This window comes from Pithys albifrons, chromosome 5 (genome assembly GCF_047495875.1).
Source record: "Pithys albifrons albifrons isolate INPA30051 chromosome 5, PitAlb_v1, whole genome shotgun sequence".
NCBI lineage: Eukaryota > Metazoa > Chordata > Aves > Passeriformes > Thamnophilidae > Pithys > Pithys albifrons.
The window spans coordinates 29,208,138-29,225,791 of record NC_092462.1 but is presented as its reverse complement, the minus strand read 5'-3'; the positions used below and the strand labels follow the sequence as shown (position 1 = coordinate 29,225,791).

General features: G+C 42.1%; 2 protein-coding genes across 2 annotated transcripts; one reads left to right on the top strand and one right to left on the bottom strand.

Annotated features, from left to right (window-relative positions):
* Positions 1 to 1,980: 1,980 nt before the first annotated feature.
* On the bottom strand, positions 1,981 to 7,436 carry LEPROTL1 (leptin receptor overlapping transcript like 1). Its single transcript, XM_071556062.1, has 4 exons — positions 7,313 to 7,436; positions 7,062 to 7,137; positions 5,490 to 5,676; positions 1,981 to 4,458 (listed from the first exon to the last, which is right to left on the bottom strand). The coding sequence occupies exons 1-4, from the start codon at positions 7,326 to 7,328 to the stop codon at positions 4,342 to 4,344; spliced, it is 396 nt and encodes a 131-aa protein (XP_071412163.1). The 5' UTR covers positions 7,329 to 7,436; the 3' UTR covers positions 1,981 to 4,341.
* A 101-nt stretch (positions 7,437 to 7,537) lies between these two features.
* SARAF (store-operated calcium entry associated regulatory factor) lies at positions 7,538 to 17,654 on the top strand. The gene is made up of 6 exons (XM_071556061.1): positions 7,538 to 7,666; positions 8,329 to 8,504; positions 9,670 to 10,054; positions 12,800 to 12,908; positions 14,627 to 14,745; positions 15,244 to 17,654. The coding sequence occupies exons 1-6, from the start codon at positions 7,573 to 7,575 to the stop codon at positions 15,267 to 15,269; spliced, it is 909 nt and encodes a 302-aa protein (XP_071412162.1). The 5' UTR covers positions 7,538 to 7,572; the 3' UTR covers positions 15,270 to 17,654.

Sequence of the window (17,654 nt, the reverse complement as noted above, 5' to 3'; positions counted from 1 at the left end):
GGATTCTGCACCTGTGATGGGGCAGCCCTGGATGTTTGCACAGACTGGGGAATGAGATGCTGGAAAGCAGTGCCAGGGAAAGGGACCTGGGGGTCCTGGTCAGTGCAAGCTGAATGAGAGTCAGCAGTGCCCTGGCAGCCAGGAGGGCCAACTGTGTCCTGGGGGGCATCAGGCACAGCATCGCCAGCTGGGCAAGAGAGGGGATTGTCCTGCTCTGCTCTGCACTGGGGCGGCCTCACCTGGAATATTGTATGCAGTTTTGGGTGCCACAAGAAAGATATGAAGCTCTTGGAGAGCGTCCAGAGGAGGGCAATGCAAGTGATGAAGAGCCTTGAGGGGAAGCTGAATGAGGAGCAGCTGAGGGCACTTGGTCTGTTCAGCCTGGAGGAGACTGAGGGGAGACCTCATCGGAGTTACAACTTCCTTGTGAGTGGAAGGGGAGGGGCAGGCACTGATCTCTTCTCTGTGGTGACCCCTGACAGGACCCGAGGGAATAGCCTGAAGTTGTGTCAGGCAAGGTTTACGCTGGGTATTAGAAAAAGGTTCTTCACCCAGAGGGTAGCTGAGCACTGGAACAGAGCTCCCCAGGGAAATGGTCAGTCACAGCACCAAGCCTGACAGAGTTCAAGAAGCACTTGGAATACGGTGTAACTCTTGGGGATGGTCCTGTGCAGGGCTAAGGGTTGGACTTGATCCTTGTTGGTCCATTTCAACTCAGCATTTTCTATGATTTATTTTGATTTCATGAAAAAACTGCAGCTGTAGCACCTTAGTTATTGCCAAATTACCCTACTCCTTTCCCATGTTTTGACTTGAGAGATGCAGTTAATATTTTAACCAACTTTCTTCCCCTCTCAGAATAAACAAATGGAAGACAAAATCAACAGATATTAGCAAAATGAGTGTGTGTGGGGAGAGGGAAGGGAGCAATGGCTCATCCCAGAAGAATTCCACCAATTCCCATTACTTTTGCTGCTAAAAGACTGGCATCAGTTTTCAAATTTCAGAAATGTCACCAATTATTACATCACAGGGGCTGGTTTTTTTTAAATAAAACTTGTAAAGATATAAATACATCAGAGGCTAAAGGTGCCATTACTTTGAATAATACCAACATATCAGGATTTGGCCTTCAAGCATAAACTCGAGACAAAACTGCAGGTATGTGATACAACTGGCAAAGCCAGCTCAGTGCAATTAGGACAGCACTGGACACTCAAGCCTCTCTTTGTGGAGCAGTCCCAGATTGTTATGGGTTCACCTAGGTGGGCCTAGATTTGGGCTCTGGAGTTTGGACTGGGCCGAAGCTGTCAGCTGACTTGAGCTGGGCTGAGCTGACAGCTGACCTCTTGTAGCCAGTAATTTTGTATTCCATACCACATTATGACATCATCTCCAGGAAAGTAGGAACCAGTGTGGGAGTGGTAAAGGCAGTCGCTTCTCAGCCCTCCTCTTGGGAGGACGCACGATGCTGTCCCAGGGGGGATGGAGAGGACCAGGCCCACCACTGGCTCACAGGGTACCTCAGGAAAGTAAAATGTGTTGTTCTGGGTCTCTCCTTTCTGCTTGGGTTTGTCTCCCTGGGGAATAAGCTTCTTCTTAAGTAATGTGTAGTTAGGACAGTAGAATTTGTGTGTTCGTTAAGAAGTTGAGGTGGGGAACTTGTTGCAGATTTGTGTGAGTGTGTATTTGTACTCTCTTCTAATTGTCTCTTTCTTTCTGTGAAAAATATATGTAGATTTAGTATAAATGCAGTTTGAAGTGTTTTTTTTCTTTCCCCTCTCTTTTCCTCCCTTTCCCTGGTGTTAGGAGGGAGACTTTTCTCTCTGTGCTTGGGGGGGTTGGCAGTTGCTTATCTCAAACCAAGACACAGATAAATTACACAAATACTCACTCTGAAGGACTAGTGAGCAATCTGGCGTCATCACTGCCACAGGAATGACAACCACATTAAAGAAATGAAAAAAACCCACCAATTAATACTTTAAACAAAATACTCCTTTTATTAGAGTATTTTTGATTAAACATACAGAACTCAAGATTGCTATTTAAAATTCTTACCGCTCAAACTTTCTCCCTCTAGAAGGATGGTAACACTAACTCAGTGCATATTATATGGAAGAATCATACCTCTCAAGTGTCTAGCTCATAAATCAGAGCAACACTGCATGTACTTGTGCAAACAAAGAAGGTACTGCTGTAATGCAAGTAACAAACAAAAGATGCACCACCAATACATACACAGTCACTTCACGGCCAGTGACCCAGGGAGTAGCATCACATGGAGAAGCAAGCTTCGGGAATGAAGGAGAAAACAGCTCCTGACCACGAAAAAGGAGTCAGTAAGAGATTCAGATTTGTACAAGTCCTTAGCATTCCTCATTTGCAAGGACTGCAAAGGACTGTAACTTTAGCCACTGGCTGGTCTGGAAGATTTTCTGCAGCCTCCGTTGTACTGGGGGTGTGAGTGCAGAGGGGATGAACTAAGGGATGAAATGTGACCCAAAAGCCCTCACGCAGCTCCTGGTGCCATCATCGCAGGCAGCCTTGGTGAACCACTTCCTTCTGGCTGAAACACCACCTGCTGTGGACTGGCTTCTGCACTAGAGCCCTGGCACCAACTGTTCCTCTACCAGAACAGACAAAATTGAACTTGTTTTACACAGAGGACATTGACAAAGCAGCAGGTGCAGGTAGTAACACCCCTGCTGCCCTCACCTGCTGGTAGCAGTTCCTTGAGCACATCATGCAAGTAGCTACTATCAAACTTTACATATATTCATATACATATATGAATATATATATATTCAAGCTCTATACTTGGCACCTGCACACAAATTCTATGATCAAGACCTGCAATTCTGTGCCTTTTCATACTGTTAGCAGAACCTAAGCAGTTGACAGCTTTTAAGTATGCATGGTTAAGATTCCTAGACTTTTTTTTAAAGAATTGAAAAATACAGTTTAGAAGTGTGTTTGGTCAAGTTCATCACTGCACTTGTTAACAGTCAAACCTCGTTAAGTGGTACTCATCAACTCTTCATGATGGAATGTCTGATAGCAGATTTCTTCAAATGAAAAATCCAGACAATTGAGAGGTATGCATAAAACTTGTCTTAAATATTTGAAGCTACATGTGCAATCTTACAGAACACAAGCTACCATTACAGACATAACATTAAATCTTATTAACCAATAGTGCATAAGAACTTAAAAACAGTCAAGTGAAATCAGTTCAGCCAATGACTTCTGAAGAAGTTATGCCTCAACTGCATTGTGAGGAGGAAAAAAAAGGGGGAGGGGAGAAATCATTCTTAGGCAAATTTAACACAAAGTTTTAATCTACATTTTAAAAGCTGTTTTGTTTTATATATATATCTACTACATATAAAATAAATTAAAAAGGGAAAGGAGGAAATAGCTTTGTATATGCTTCAAATTAACATAGACCAGTAGTTTCATAAATTAACATTTTACCATCTTTTTGGTAAAAAGTTGACACAAAAGTTCAAAACCATACAATACTTATAAATAGAAAGAGTTCAAAAGATATCTTTTTAAAAAAATGGAATTTAAACATCATTTTCCCTTCCCCTACAATACACTTTAGTTTTGTATGTCAGCATCGATACATTTACAGACTATTTGAATGTCACATCCACAGAATCGATTACAGAGCAGGTAAAAGTGCTAGCGGTGTTAAAATTTAGGACTTTTCTCTCAAATAACTCTACCTGCTCCTCAGCCTTCTCCTGAAATGAAGGCTATCAACATTCATCACCTGGTATGAGGTATGGGCAGAAGAAAATCTGCAACCGGTACTCTCCACCCCACCTTGTCTCTGCTAAAACACAGCAACAACCTGTTGATTTGGTAATTGACAATGGTGGTGGACAATCTCTTACCTCCATTCATCTTGTATATAATTTAATCCTGGTATTAAAAACAAAATAAAATTGAAACATAGTATTAATGTTCAGCTTAAATAAAAAACAAACAAAAACCCAACCAAAAATCCCAACTAGTTGAAACCACATTTAAATGTTCTTGTTCCTGATTTAAAGCTTCACATAAAACACTGGGCAGAAGGATGACAATTTTAAACCAAGAGAGCACCTGAAAACATACCATAGGTAAAAATGAAATCAATAATGTCTCCACTTCAAAAAAACATATAAACCCTGTCAGCAACAGTAGTACACTGAGAACGAACAATGTGAAAAGGAACATCTAAAATACTCAAGAGGCTTGCTACGCTACTTCTCTTTATTGCCCATTCTCTCATTTGTATGGATGGCCACTGCATGACAAGATGCCTGTGATAGTTCTCTTATCTTCCTTTCACCACTGCTGCCAGCTGAAGTCGTCATTGCTGCCAAAGACCAAGAAAAATCCTAGGATTGTGGCAAAGATGACTGTATTCCCCGTCAGAACAAGTGCACATGCACCCCAGTAAATCTGTGAACAAGGGGAATTTAGTTAGACACATTTTCAACTGAATACTGACAAGACAAAAGGCAACATCTTACTGGACAATTTTGGACAAAGTTCAGTAACATGTCCATGATGCAAGAAGGTGATATGTCATTAATTCTGGTTACACCAAGAAGGCTGGGTTTACCCCAAATTACTTGACCAATTCACAGCCAGCCAAGCACTAGAATTGTTTTTCTAGCTGTACTCAAAACACTGGCTAGCAGACACAGCTATTTTGGTGTGTAAAGTATGGCTAGGCAACAGCATGAAACACATCTGCAGCCCAGCTATAGTTGACAACCACGCTGTAAGACGTTTTTAAATAGACATTTAAAGTCTTCAAAACACCAGCAGATATGCCACCAACAAAAATGGAGGCAGCTATTTTTCAGGGAGAGTGAATCATTCAAAGGCATTCAAACTGACCACCTGAGCTGTTTTTGCCTAAAGCCATTTATGAAAGTGCACTCCATGTTTTTTGACTTGGTAGTGCTTCCTGAAATTCACGTGGACAGGGCGAACTTTTAAAGTATTTTAGTGAAAAGCCATATACTGGAAAAGATGTAATGAAAACTCAGAAGTTTAAAAAAGTAACACCAATATAATTTACAGTGCGAAAGAGGCATTGCCTTTTTTTTGGTTTGGTTTTTTTTTGTGTTGTTTATTCATGCTACTTTAGCCCAACTATTCCACAAATTGCCTTTGAAGTATTCTTTACATGTTATATTTAGTTACTTCTCTATCAAGTTTTCTATCTCATTTTCTCTGCATTGCATACAGGCTTTTAGGGTTTATTCCATGAGCAATTGGCAATCACCATGTTCTGCCATGCTCCCACTTCTCTATTAGTTTTTCTTGCCAAAAGAACTCTTACTCTATTTCCACTGCAAGCATCTTAAGTATGCAATTATAAGAGATGTTTAGTGCATAGAGCTTCAGCAAAAAAAAAAAAGCATAAAGAACAAAGTTTTCTAAGGAAAAGAAAAACAATCACAGGTTGAAATATTACTAACCAGTTGTGCTCTTGCAAACACTACCGGTAGGCCAAATGCTGAGACCACAATGCCTGTTGTAAGGAATATCGCTAGCTCCTTGCAGGCATTACTTGTAGCATCTGTATCATCTACTAATCTTCTTGCTATGCAGTATGGGATAGGAGAAAGGATGTAAAAAAACAGAACAAACAGTGGCCAGTACTGGCTGAAAAAGAAAGGAGAAGAAAAATTTAAGTTATCTTGATTTGCTTCCTGTCTTTTCTAAAATCAATGCAAGGCATTTTCCCCATCCAGCATCCACTTTCAGGAAAGACAGACAAGCCCAGAGAAAGCAAATCCTTTCCTTTGGAACAAGTCAACATTAATCCAACAGACCATGTTTGTGAGAGGCTTTGGCTGACCTCAGCTGCAGTAGAGCTCACTAACAGAATATTCATAAAGCAAGACTTCACTAAGGAAGCCTAAATCTAACGCCATTCTCACAAGATGAACTTAACTCCAAAGTTTATCCTGTCAGCTGTACTTAAGAATTGCAGAGACACCTTTGCAGAGCCCTTACACCACTTTGTCCATAGGCTTTCAGTGCACACGTGGGACAGAGCATTTTTCTCAGACAATACTCAGCCACCACAGGGAACAAAGACTTTTTACCAGACGACACCTACAAAAACTACACCATCATTTTGGCAACCATTGTTTTTGCTTGCAGCTCACCAGACTAGATCTCTCAGGCAAATGCAGGTTCACAGTTTCACATAAAATATTATTGCACAGTGATCTCCTTCCCAAGGGTTTGTGTCACAGCACTGCCTTTGTAACAAAAGAAAGCTGGCATGAGAATTCTAGTCATATATGGAGAGAACTGCAATTCAGAACCAGTAACAGGTCTATCAACAGGATGTCTGATATTTATTTAACATTAAATAAGTAAATTTAAAAGGATTTCTATAAAGTTAGGATTCACTTGTAAAGTCAAAGCCACAGGCCAAGCTACCTGAACTTTTGGTCTGCTACTTTGTACCTCCTGAGAACTAAGAGATAAGCATCGGAGTACCCAAAGTACAGGTGGAAACGGCAACTATACCAGCGTGGGACACAGCCAAAGGTCCACCTGAAAATAACCAACAGCCCAACTACCACTACGAAGCCAGAGAAAATGCAAATGCTTCCCTGGATAGCACACACTTGCTGCCCACCTCAGAAGTTCCTATTTGCTTGTCAGCCACAGACCACAGCTGGGACGTGGCAGGGCAGTACACTCTTTTTAGCAGTTTGCAGCCAGGTCTGGTAATTTGACTTTTGTTGTCACTACATTTAGGGTGAATTAAATCCTGGATGGTCTTTTTTTTCCCCACTCTAATCTGCTGAAGCAAAAAAAAAAAAAAAAAAAAGACAAACCCCAAGACCCCTCCTGCACAGACAGAACGTCTCAATCCACAATTGCTTTGGCAGGTGGGTTGGACTAGATGATCCCCAGATGTGCCTTTCATCCCCAACGATCCTGTGATTCTTAATTACGGAATCCAAACCAGGCTGAGGTTACTGACTCACAAAAAGAGACACAAAGAATAGGAAGCCGGTGCACGTTACTTGTATTGGGGCAGGGCACATCCGAGCATCAGGAACATCAGTCCGACCGCTCCCCCGAAGGACAGGCTGATCAAGGCTACAACGACAACAGAGGCGAATCGCCGATGAAGGAAGGACACGACACGGCACTCAACGCACCCATCGCGACACGCGACCAAGCGCGCGGCTCGGCTCGGCTCGGCCCCGCCCGGCACAGCGGCGGCGCGCGTGCCCGTACCCGTTCCCGTTCCCGATCCCGCTCCCGCTCCCACCTTTGATCCCGGCCATGGCGCCGGCCGTCCCGCGAGCCGCGCGGTGCGAAGGGGCGCGCGCTGGGGAGTGAAACCGCCGCGCGGAAGTGGGAGCCGCTTCCGGGAAGGGGGAGCGCGGCGCCCGCGTGACCCACCGGCGAGACGCACCCCTGTGACGCGCGCGCGCCGGTTCCGCCGAAGCCCATTGGCCGGTGAGCCGCCCCGCCCCATTCCGTGTGTGCCCCGCCCGCGCGCGGGCGCTGACGCAGCCCAGCGCTGTCATGGCTGCCGCGCCCTCGGCCCGCCTGCGCCTCCTGCTCCTCCTGCTCCTCCTGCTCTGCGCCGCGGGCCCCGCGCTGGGCCGGGACCGCCCGGGTGAGACCCGTGGGATGAGTGGGCTCAGCGTGGCCACTGCTGCCTGTCCCGGCGCGGAGGCCGCACCGCACGTGCCCGGCGCTGCGCAGCCCTGCCGAGCTAGCGACTGCCGCTGCGCACGGAGGCAGCAGGAGGGCTTGTGCCGGGGCCCGCGCCAGGAACGCGTGTGGGTTTGGGCTCCCTTTGAGTCGGCTTGTGCCGCAGCAGTAATCCCGCTGAGCGGTCAGGGGTGCTTGTATGCCCGAGAGCAGTAGCCCAGAGCCGCCTGGGAAGGCAGTGAGGGAAATGCCGTTTCCCTCTGCGCGTCTGATGCTCCGTGGGGTTCTCCCTCCCGAAGCCGCAGGGCATTATTTCGACTTCTGTATCGCCAGTCGTTTCCTGAGAGGAGGCCCTCGTGGCCAGGGGGAACGCACCTGCACAAACGCTGTTACGCATGAGGAAGACTTTCTTCACAGAAAGGGGAATTAGATATTGGAACGGGCTGCCCAGGGAGGTGGTGGAGTCACCGTCCCTGAAGGTGTTCAAAGAAAGACTGAATATGACACTTGGTGCCATAGTCCAGTTGACATGATGTTCAGTCATAGGTTGGACTCGGTGATCTCAGAGGACTTTTCCAGCCTAATTAATGCTGTGGGTTCTGACGTTTGTGCTCCCTGTTTCAGGGAAGGTTCTGCTGAGGGACGTGGAGGCGCTCACTCTCCACAGAGGGCAGTACACGACGTCCAGGCGCACACCTGCAGTCCCTCAGCTGCAGTGCACAGGAGGCACTGCGGGGTGTTCCCATGTCCCTGAGGTTGTTCAGTGTTACAACAAAGGTTGGGATGGCTATGATGTACAGGTAACTGTTTAAAACTTGTTGAACTTTTAATGAAATCATCTTCCTCCAAACTTAGTAACTTAGGAAGAAGAAAAGAGTGAGAGAGGCTAGAGTGTCATGTCACTTCAGTTTGCTTCTTGTTAGATGACCTTTGATGACTAAAACTTAACCTAAGTACTCCTAGGTTTACATTTTTCAGAACTGCTTTAGGTATATGTTTGAAATACCTTTGATGGCACTAATGTGAAAACACAGCATAGCAAACCTTCATTGGTTTTAAATAAAGTGGTGCTTGAGTTTATAAAACTCTTGCAAATCCCAGAGGATGCTCTTGAATTGATATTGCTGTGTAGATTTCCATTTTTCATTAGTGTGGAAAGGGCTTATAAATAGTTGCTTTACTTCAGCTCTACCTTTTAAAAAGTTAAATTTTGGGCTTGTGAGTACTAGTCAGTAAGCCATCATGACTGTTTTGTTACCTGTTACTTAAGCTGTCAGTAGATAATCAGGAATCAAGGCTGAAGGTAGTTGTTAGAACCAACACAGTACTGTGAAAAAAACCTCAAATTTGAATTGACAGTTGGTGCTGCTGTCCTGAATTTAGAGATGGTAAGTTCAGGTACCTCAAGGAAATGTGAGGCTGAGGAATCTGCAGATGCTCAACCACGGAATCTGCAGTATGACTGTTAAGTGCTGCATTTGAATGCCTAATGATGTCTGTCCTGTTTCTTTTGATTTCTGCAAGGACACAGACTGAATTGGTTGCATTGGATTTCAAGATCACATGTTGTGTTTTTGTAGCTCTGTTAAGCTTGTATGGGACAGGCATTTATTAAGTAACTTGCAGAGATTATTGTATGTTTTTAGAAATATTGCTGTATCTAAAGAGGAGGTACTTGAAAAACCTGTTCAGTGAAGAAAAACAAAATTTTCCAGAGTCACAATTCTTTAGTGTGCTGAAAAATCAAAAAAATTTTTTTAAGTTCTAGGATTTAAAAGTCATCTTTAGTTAATTTCACATTCCTACTCCTTTCCAAAATAAGTTGCTCATAAATTTCTTATCCTGTGGCCTCTTAGATGATTCGTTAGCAATCACAGCTTTATTTCAGAGCATACATGGGGAAGCAGATGAGTATTTCACCTCTGGAGCAGGGTTGTTTACTTTGTACTGTGTTTGCTTTTCCAGTGGCAGTGCAAGGCAGACTTGGAAAGTGCCTATCGCTTTGGACAAATAGAAGTGAGCTGTGAAGGCTACGATTACCCGGATGATCCTTACATCTTGAGAGGCTCCTGTAGTTTGCTCTTCAGGCTAGAGCTGACTGAGCAAGGTGAAAGGAAAGTGAAGAACTCTGGAAGCTTTGGCTCCAGCTATTATCAGTCAAGGCAAGATTCTTCTGGTTCTGGAGCAATTGTTGTCATAGTTCTTCTTGTTCTTGCTTTCGGGGTATATAAGCTCTTCCTCAGCAACCAGCAGCCTCAGCAGAGTCCTGGTGACAGTGACGGATTCACAAGGCCTTTCTGGCAGAGTCAGCAGGCACCTCCTCCTCCTGGCTTTAAGTCCAGTTTCACAGGTAGGTCTCTGACCTGTTCACAGTACTCAAAAGAGCAAGCAGGATTGTACTGTTTTATCTGCAGTAAGGGCAGGAGGGACTGACTTAAAACCAGAGCATTGACAGTCGACTCTGCTGAATTGGCTGCTGAGCCAGCTTTGCATTCTGTTCTTTGTTCAAAAGAGAAAATAAGGACTTGGTTTTCCAGAGGCTTTCAGGGCAGCTGTACAGTAAACTGCCCTTTGAACCTTTGAAAATCCAGCTCCCCATGCTCTGCATGTGTTCTTTTCATACCCTGTGAAATAGGAGTGTAACAGGAAGAATAATTTCCGTAGGTAATCTGGGATAGAAAATGGTTTTATGCAGCCAGAAGCAAACCCACACTAGAGGTGCTTTAAAATCTTACAGAAGGGTCTTTCAGCACTGATTTCATTCACAAAGCAGTTGATGGAGTTGAGTATCATGTACCAGTGCTCTCTTTATCAGGTGCTTCAATGTAGTTCCAGCAGCTGAAAGATTTGGTTCCCAGAACAGAGAACAGTGCCTGTGAACTGGCATTAGAGGTGCAGCATCTGAATCTCATGTGGGGCCTTTCATCTGAAAGTGTAAATTGTATAAGCAATGACAAGGCTGCTGCTAGGAAAAGGTGCACTTTTTCTTTTCTCAGAAAACTGTTGACTTTTGTCAATAAGTGGTCTTCCCTAAACAGTCACAGTGTTTAAGGAAAATAAACATTGCTCATTAGCTCTCTGACCAACTGATTTAACCCTGGGCACATGCAAGCTGCTCACAGCACTAGAACTTAAGTTATACTCTTGCAAGTTACATAATCTCTTTTTTTTGTGAGATAGAGAAGGGGGTTTACAAGAAAATGTATAGCAAGGATTAAGTTTACTTAGAAGTTTGTTTTAGTAGTGCATATTGATGCATTTTTCAAGTTTTGCTCAAGCAGCTTGGCCAGCAGAGGGTGCAGTATAACTCTTTTGGATACCCTTGTGCAGGGTGTGTGCAACAGGAACGTTCAGATGTACCTGCAACAGGAAATTAAAGGGATTCTGCTTCCATGTTACTGCTGCCTTTGCAGATTGGTTTCCATGTAGTTATTTCAGGCTGTCTGTCTATGCTGCCTGCGCATCAATCACCATCTGTGGGCAGTTGCCATTGGCATTACTGTGGTAGTCAGTAGAGCCTTGGTCACATGAGGCCTGTCATACTGGTCACAGGCAAAACAGTGAAGAGTTACTGTAATTTTTTTCTGTCCTGTTCCTTGCCCCTTCATTGCACCAATTGTTGTGCCATTTCATTGTATTTATGACTGCCATACATTCTGGCAGCAGAGCAAAAGCATACCTCTTGAACTGTATGTCCATGTGTTCCCAGGAATGTATTAATCTTTGGAAATCTGGACAGTAATGAAAAGCAGTGTTCATGCATTGCTGTTAATATTTGATTTGCCTCGTTTTAAATCCTGTTAGCATGCAGAACATGTCCAGTGAATCTAGTTTAGTCAGCCTATCTTAATTAAATTCTGCTTTTTCTCTGTGGTTTGACATGATTCTTGATGTTTACTCTATGTATTTCAGCAAAAAATGACTTGGTTTTCTGAGTCAACGTTCAGTCATGGTGCTTTTGAACAAATTAGTTGGTTCATCTCTTGATTAACGTTGTTTTTACAGTAAACGAAGTACTTTTTTTGGTTATTCCAAATCAGCATAATTTAATGAGTGTATCATTCCAAAGAGAGTTTATCTTTCTCCCCATGCATTCAAAATGAAATTCAACATCAAATGCAATGTAGACTGAGAACTGATTATTTCACAGCAGTCTGAAGACAAACCAGACCTTCTCTAACTTTTACCTATGTCATCTCTGGTCCACTTGTTCAGCTGGGCATATTTCAGGGAGACACTAATGTTATCTTCAGTCCTTGCTTTTTATACTTCCTTGTGTGTTAAGCCTGTGGTTGAGCTTATTCTTGTATTTGTGTTTTAATCTAGACCAGAAAATTATTCTACTTGGGGGTTGTATTTTCTCTTTTTATTTCCAAATGGAAGACATTCAGTTCTGACTCAGAGCCTCATGTTCCACAGGTCACATGTAAAAAATCTGTGACTCTCCTTTCCCCCGCCACCTACTTGATACATTTGCGGTTTCATCAAGGTATTTGTCAAGCTCAGTGATTCATGCATAATAAAAACTTTTCAATGTGATTGCAGTTAACATGCCTTTTGATAACAAATCCCAGGCCAGGATTACCAGGAACAATACAAGTAATGTGAGCCGTTACACTGAGCCACTGTGACTCAAATGGTGCAGCTGTGCTGAGTGAGATTAGAAGCTCTGTCTTTATGGTTTGCTCACTCTGAGTCTCACCTATTTGATTTCTGCTTCTGTGTCTGCCTCTGGCCTGCCATGTGACCTTCAGGAGATTATTCTTTCTTCTTTTCTTTTCTATTTTTAATCTTACCTGTCTGTTTATAGATCAGCAGGCAGGGACACTTTCCTTGTTTTGTGAGCATCAGGGCTGTAAGATGGAGTGCAAGCAGATTTTTAATGTAAAACTCTTCACAGTGGGATTTGTTTCTCTGGTTTTTTCCTGCTTTCTGAAATGCGAGGCCTCTCAAGCTAAGCTTGATCAAGAGTCTGCTGGAATCCGGAGAAAGTGTTCTAATTTTCCATTGTCTCTAACAGGAGAGAATATTGTTGAAACAGCTGGCCTGAGGATTAAGCTACTAACTGATGTTTCCTATTTTCATTTTGGTTAAGACGATAACAGCTTTGGAACTCATTCCCATCACGGAACCAATTCAGGACCAGGATTTTGGACTGGATTAGGAGCAGGAGGCTTGCTGGGCTACTTGGCAGGCAGTCACAGGTAAAACATGCATACTATTGGATTTTAAACTTTCAAGGGGTATGCCATATACTGTGTTGACATTGTTTCTAAGTTTTCAGGCCTGTGTCATTCAAGCTATAAAATCCTACCACTGGGTGAATTTTGAGGAGCTGTCTGTAGCTTCAGCACCAGACACATTTTATGCATGTTTGTGGGGAGGACTTGGGAGGATTAAGGTACTTCATTCTGGTTCTGATGACTCTGAGGTGGCACAGTGGCCTGCAAATTTAAATAGAACTTTTAAACAGTCTACCCGCAGACTGTCTTAAAACATATGCCTTAAGTCATATGAAGCATAAAACCATCTGTAGATAGTTCTCTTCTATCAGTGTCATCTTCCCTAAAATCAGTCTGGATTGCAGCTACTCTTCTGTGATAGGGTGATTAGATTAACCAGCCTTTAATCTGCAGTCTCCCAATGACCCATTTGTAGAAATCCAAGAGGTGCAGTTTTTCAGAGGAGTTGCAGATCATATGTAAATTGCATAATTGGCATTCAAAGGCAGTTTCATACTGGAGTAAGCATTTGGTTGGTGGTCATATTTGCTAGACACTTTTAGATGTTTAAAATGCATCGGTTTCAGTTTAACAGTTTAAAGAGAGCAATTGCTGCCATTTTAGGCTTCAGTGGAGACAATACGTGACTCCTGCAGGGAATCTTTAGAGCCAAAACAGTTTTTGCTGTTTATCAAATAACTGCTTGTATATTGAGTCTATTCCTTTAGGAATGTGGCAGTATAACAGATTAAATATAAAACCACATGCCTTTTTTATACTGAAAGTTTGAGAGTAAGATAATGTGGACAGGAGTGTGTTAAAGCATCTTCACTGTAAAGTTGTGGAGGTTTTATTTTTAATAATAGAAGCCTTATATTAATTCTGTTAAGAGTTCTTAAAAGTTATAATGTATTAAAGGTATTTTTTAAGTCTAAGGGCATTTCTTAAGTCTTAAATGCATGATCCTTGTGTTTAAGTATTGTATTTATGTAGTTTCTACTTACAGATTAGTTCCCTGATTTCCATCCCCTCCATTTCCATAGCCACCTCTTACTGTTCAAGATTAGAGGCCTAACTGATTAAGTCCAAATACTTGAACAAGCTTCCTGACTTGGGCCTCTTTTCTTCTGAAACAGTCTTTGGTCCACTATTATTTAATTTAGTTTTTCAGTCTTTTAAAATTATGTGCCTCAAAATGCTGGTGCCAGAAAGTGTGAGATAGTTATTTGTAAATTTCAACAACAGGAAATTCCATGTCCATGAAAGCAAGTAATTTAAACCAGTGAATCAAAGGTCATGACATGTTAGAGTTACTGCTACAACCTTTTCAAAATAGTTAACAGAAGGATGTTTTCTTTTGCCTAACGTGGCTGGGATGTAAGTGTTGCCAAAATGCATTTAAGCTTTGAATGTCAAACATCTTTTCTTGTTTGACAGAATTTCAAAGGGAAAACTTTACTCATTTGCAATTGTTCAAATTGCTTATTCTGAAGAATGCAGTTTAATTTCCTTTTGAAAGTCTACAACGCTGGATATCCTTGTTCTCAACATGTAAATACATTCAATAGGGTGATTTCCAGCTTGGAAACAGCTGCCTGCTTACAGTTTTTCTCAAGAGATGTAGCTCTCTTGTTTGGAATGGTAACTTCTTATTTTTATTTAGGGTCATTAATGAATCCTTCTATTCTGTTTCACATCAGAGCTCAGCCGCGTTCCCCATATTACAGTATGTGGACAGATCCCACAGCTGCCCCTCCTATGAATGGGCACTCAAGCAATGCCACACAGGACAGCAGTTCGGGAACAAGAACTGCTTCTGGTAAGGCAAAACACCTTTTCATTTCCTGGAGCTCAAGAATATGCAGACATTAGTTGAGATTCAGCAAGCATTCCTTGTTTGATTTCATCAATTAATGTAGATGGGCATGGAACAATGTCCCTTATTTCTGTTTCCTGTGGAAGTAGGGCAGCATTGTGGGCCATGAAACTCCCCACAAGTGTACAGTGGGCATGGGACCACCAGTGTTAGGTTTCTCTTCAGTGACAAGGTGTATTAGTTTAAAGCTTTCCTTTCGGATGTGCACTGCACATGCCCTTCTCTAGCAAATGTGTAGGAACATGTTCTTTGTAGAACGCAGGTTGTCTAATCTTCAAGAGCAGAATAGTTTTTCAGGCTAGTCAGCCCACAGTTGCTTGCTGTTCTACTTCATGTGAATCTATTTGCCTTGTCTCCCTTGCCACCTTTAGCCTTTTTAGAACTAGAGAGTTCAGTGGAAAGGCTATAGCGAAGCTGACTTTTTTTTTTTTTGCTTTGCAGGCTTTGGGGGCACAAAACGAAGATGAAATTCTTGACATTATTACATCAGAGTGATTGAACTAAACTTTCCTGTGAAATTATTTTATTAGCAGTTGGCTTCAGAAGGGAATATGAGGTATAAAAGACTAGGCGAAGAATTCCTTTCTTTCCCTGTGAAAATGTGGACTCTCACTGCTGTGTAGGGTATCTCAGGTGCTGGAACATCCACTATTTCAAATCAGCAGCTTCTCATACAGAATAAATTTATCCAAGTTAAGAAAAACGATGTTACAGTGACTGTATATCTGTCTGTACTTGAGGGATTATGGCAATGATAGCCTTACCAGATTGCAAGTAATTTACTACTTTTGTTCTGGGCTTAATTTCATTTGATTCAGAATTTCTAATTTTTTTTCCACCTCTTTCTCGGTGATCCAGCATCCTCCTAATACCTGAGGAGTGCTGCTCTTTGAAGCCACTTTCGTTTGTCTTTGTGAATTCAAGTGAACTTTACTGTAAGTGCAGGCAGCTACTCAGATAAGTGTTGTAGTTTTTCCTTAGTGGAAAAAAGTAAAACTACATATAAATAGAGACTAACGTTGATGTCTTTGTATCTGTGCTGTATGACTGTTGGAGCCAAAATTTGCAGATTCAAGGGTGCTCTGTGTTTTAGAGCTTATTCAAGGTGACTGTGCAAACCTGGGGAATTTTGTGTATAAATTAGGGAGGAAATAAGTAAGTAACCTGAAAAGAGACAAGATGGTTTTTCTCTAATTTGGATGTTTTTCTGGAAGACTGAGATAAATTTAAATTCAAGTGACAACAGACATTTTGCCCACATTGAGGCGACAGACTTTGCTTTTAATGGTGGGTGTTGGCAGTGCTGTGAAGACTTCTGATGTGAATGGTCTGTCCTGCTGGATGACCTGTCCAGGACACAGTAAACCAAAGATGCTTATTGCAAAAGGGAAGGAAGTATTCTTAATCCAGAGCTGGAAACATCTCTAGAGCACAGCAGGCCTTGATACTAAGCAAAGAAAGGAAATTGAATGTCTAATGGAATGGAAACTTTCCCCAGGGTACTTAAAAATGAAGTGCTATTAAAGAGTGGGAAGCAGAGAGGCCTTGCTTTATTCTGTGATGATATTTTGGGGGCTCTGAGAAGTGTCATACAGTTCTTGTGTGATTGACACTGCCCTGGGAGAGGCTTTTCTGAAAAGTAAGGGAAATTTCTTAGGATTGTGGGAAGAGGGCAAGAGTGAAAAATGGGCTGCCTGACCCCTAGGTCTTCTCCAGAGCCCATCCTAACAGAGTGTAGAAGTGTGTGTGTGCATGCAGCTTTTGTATGCTGGCGGCAGCAGCTGGAGAAGCATCACTTTCAGCCTTGTGAAAATACCGTTTCTGGGACTTGATATAAACTATTACAGCAAAAGCAAAGCACTATCTTGCTCATACAAGGTGCATCTCCACAAGATTTAGCAGATGTGGTTTGTTTCTAAAAAAGTGACTTCAGTATAACTCATCAAAAAGCAACTATGTCAATTCATGAGCACACAAAGAATTGGCTCATATCAAAATGCCCAAATTCAATGTCTGGCTTAAGCAAACAAAGGAAGAAAGCTAAAGAAGAAAACAAAACCAAAAATAAACAAGCAAACAAAATGAGCGAAAAACATAGAACTATCTTCATTAAGTCAACAGAAGCTGTGAAAAAGTGCTTGTACTGAAAATACTGTTTTGAAGATACAAATGAAAATTGATAACTTGAGGGTAAAACAGTGGTTTGCTTCTCAGAGCTGCCCAAGGGTTGGAGGAAAAAAACCTGCATTAACAGCCTGCACTATGAACCTCAAAAAGGGAAAGGCAAGACCTTAATATTGGCCTATTGGAAAGCTCTGCATTGTATGAGAAGTAGTATATGGTAAATTTATTATCTTTTTGACAAAGTGTAGCAAAATAATGTATTTTAAATGTGAAGTTTTCACTCATTTCTAAGTGTATTCAGGTTGAAACTTGTCACAGTCAATATTCTCTTTGCCAACTAATTACCTAACAATGAAACTGGATTTTTGCTATGTAGTTTGAAGCTGAAGTTTGCTCTCAAATTACAATGTGCTATGAAATGTTTTAAGACAATATTTTCATTTGTATTTGTGTTTATAGTTCTGCAGGAAACACGATGTGATATATGAACCATGGTTTCTGAATCTGTAGGATATTTATGCCTTTCTCTTTGCTAAAGTAATTAAATAAGTGAATAACAAGTACTTTTGTCTTTAAAGCGCTATCTTGAGGCCTGCAGGGATGGCATTGTCTGTTTTTTCAGAGTTGTCTGTCTCCATCCACTTCCTGGGTGGTGTAATGTCAACGTTACTGCCAGACTCAGAGTGGGTAAGGTGTATGTTGTTTCAATAAAATAAACAATTCTGACA

What these genes read in the sequence shown, in the direction of transcription:
- LEPROTL1 (XM_071556062.1), bottom strand. An exon ending in TGTGCCCTGCCCCAATACAA is followed by an intron (nt 5,677 to 7,061) that starts GTAACGTGCACC and finishes TTTCTTTTTCAG; the next exon opens with CCAGTACTGGCCACTGTTTG. An exon ending in TGTTTGCAAGAGCACAACTG is followed by an intron (nt 4,459 to 5,489) that starts GTTAGTAATATT and finishes CCTTGTTCACAG; the next exon opens with ATTTACTGGGGTGCATGTGC.
- SARAF (XM_071556061.1), top strand. Translation starts at nt 7,573, where the DNA reads ATGGCTGCCGCGCCCTCGGCCCGCCTGCGCCTCCTGCTCCTCCTGCTC. An exon ending in GCTGGGCCGGGACCGCCCGG is followed by an intron (nt 7,667 to 8,328) that starts GTGAGACCCGTG and finishes TCCCTGTTTCAG; the next exon opens with GGAAGGTTCTGCTGAGGGAC. An exon ending in CTTTAAGTCCAGTTTCACAG is followed by an intron (nt 10,055 to 12,799) that starts GTAGGTCTCTGA and finishes ATTTTGGTTAAG; the next exon opens with ACGATAACAGCTTTGGAACT.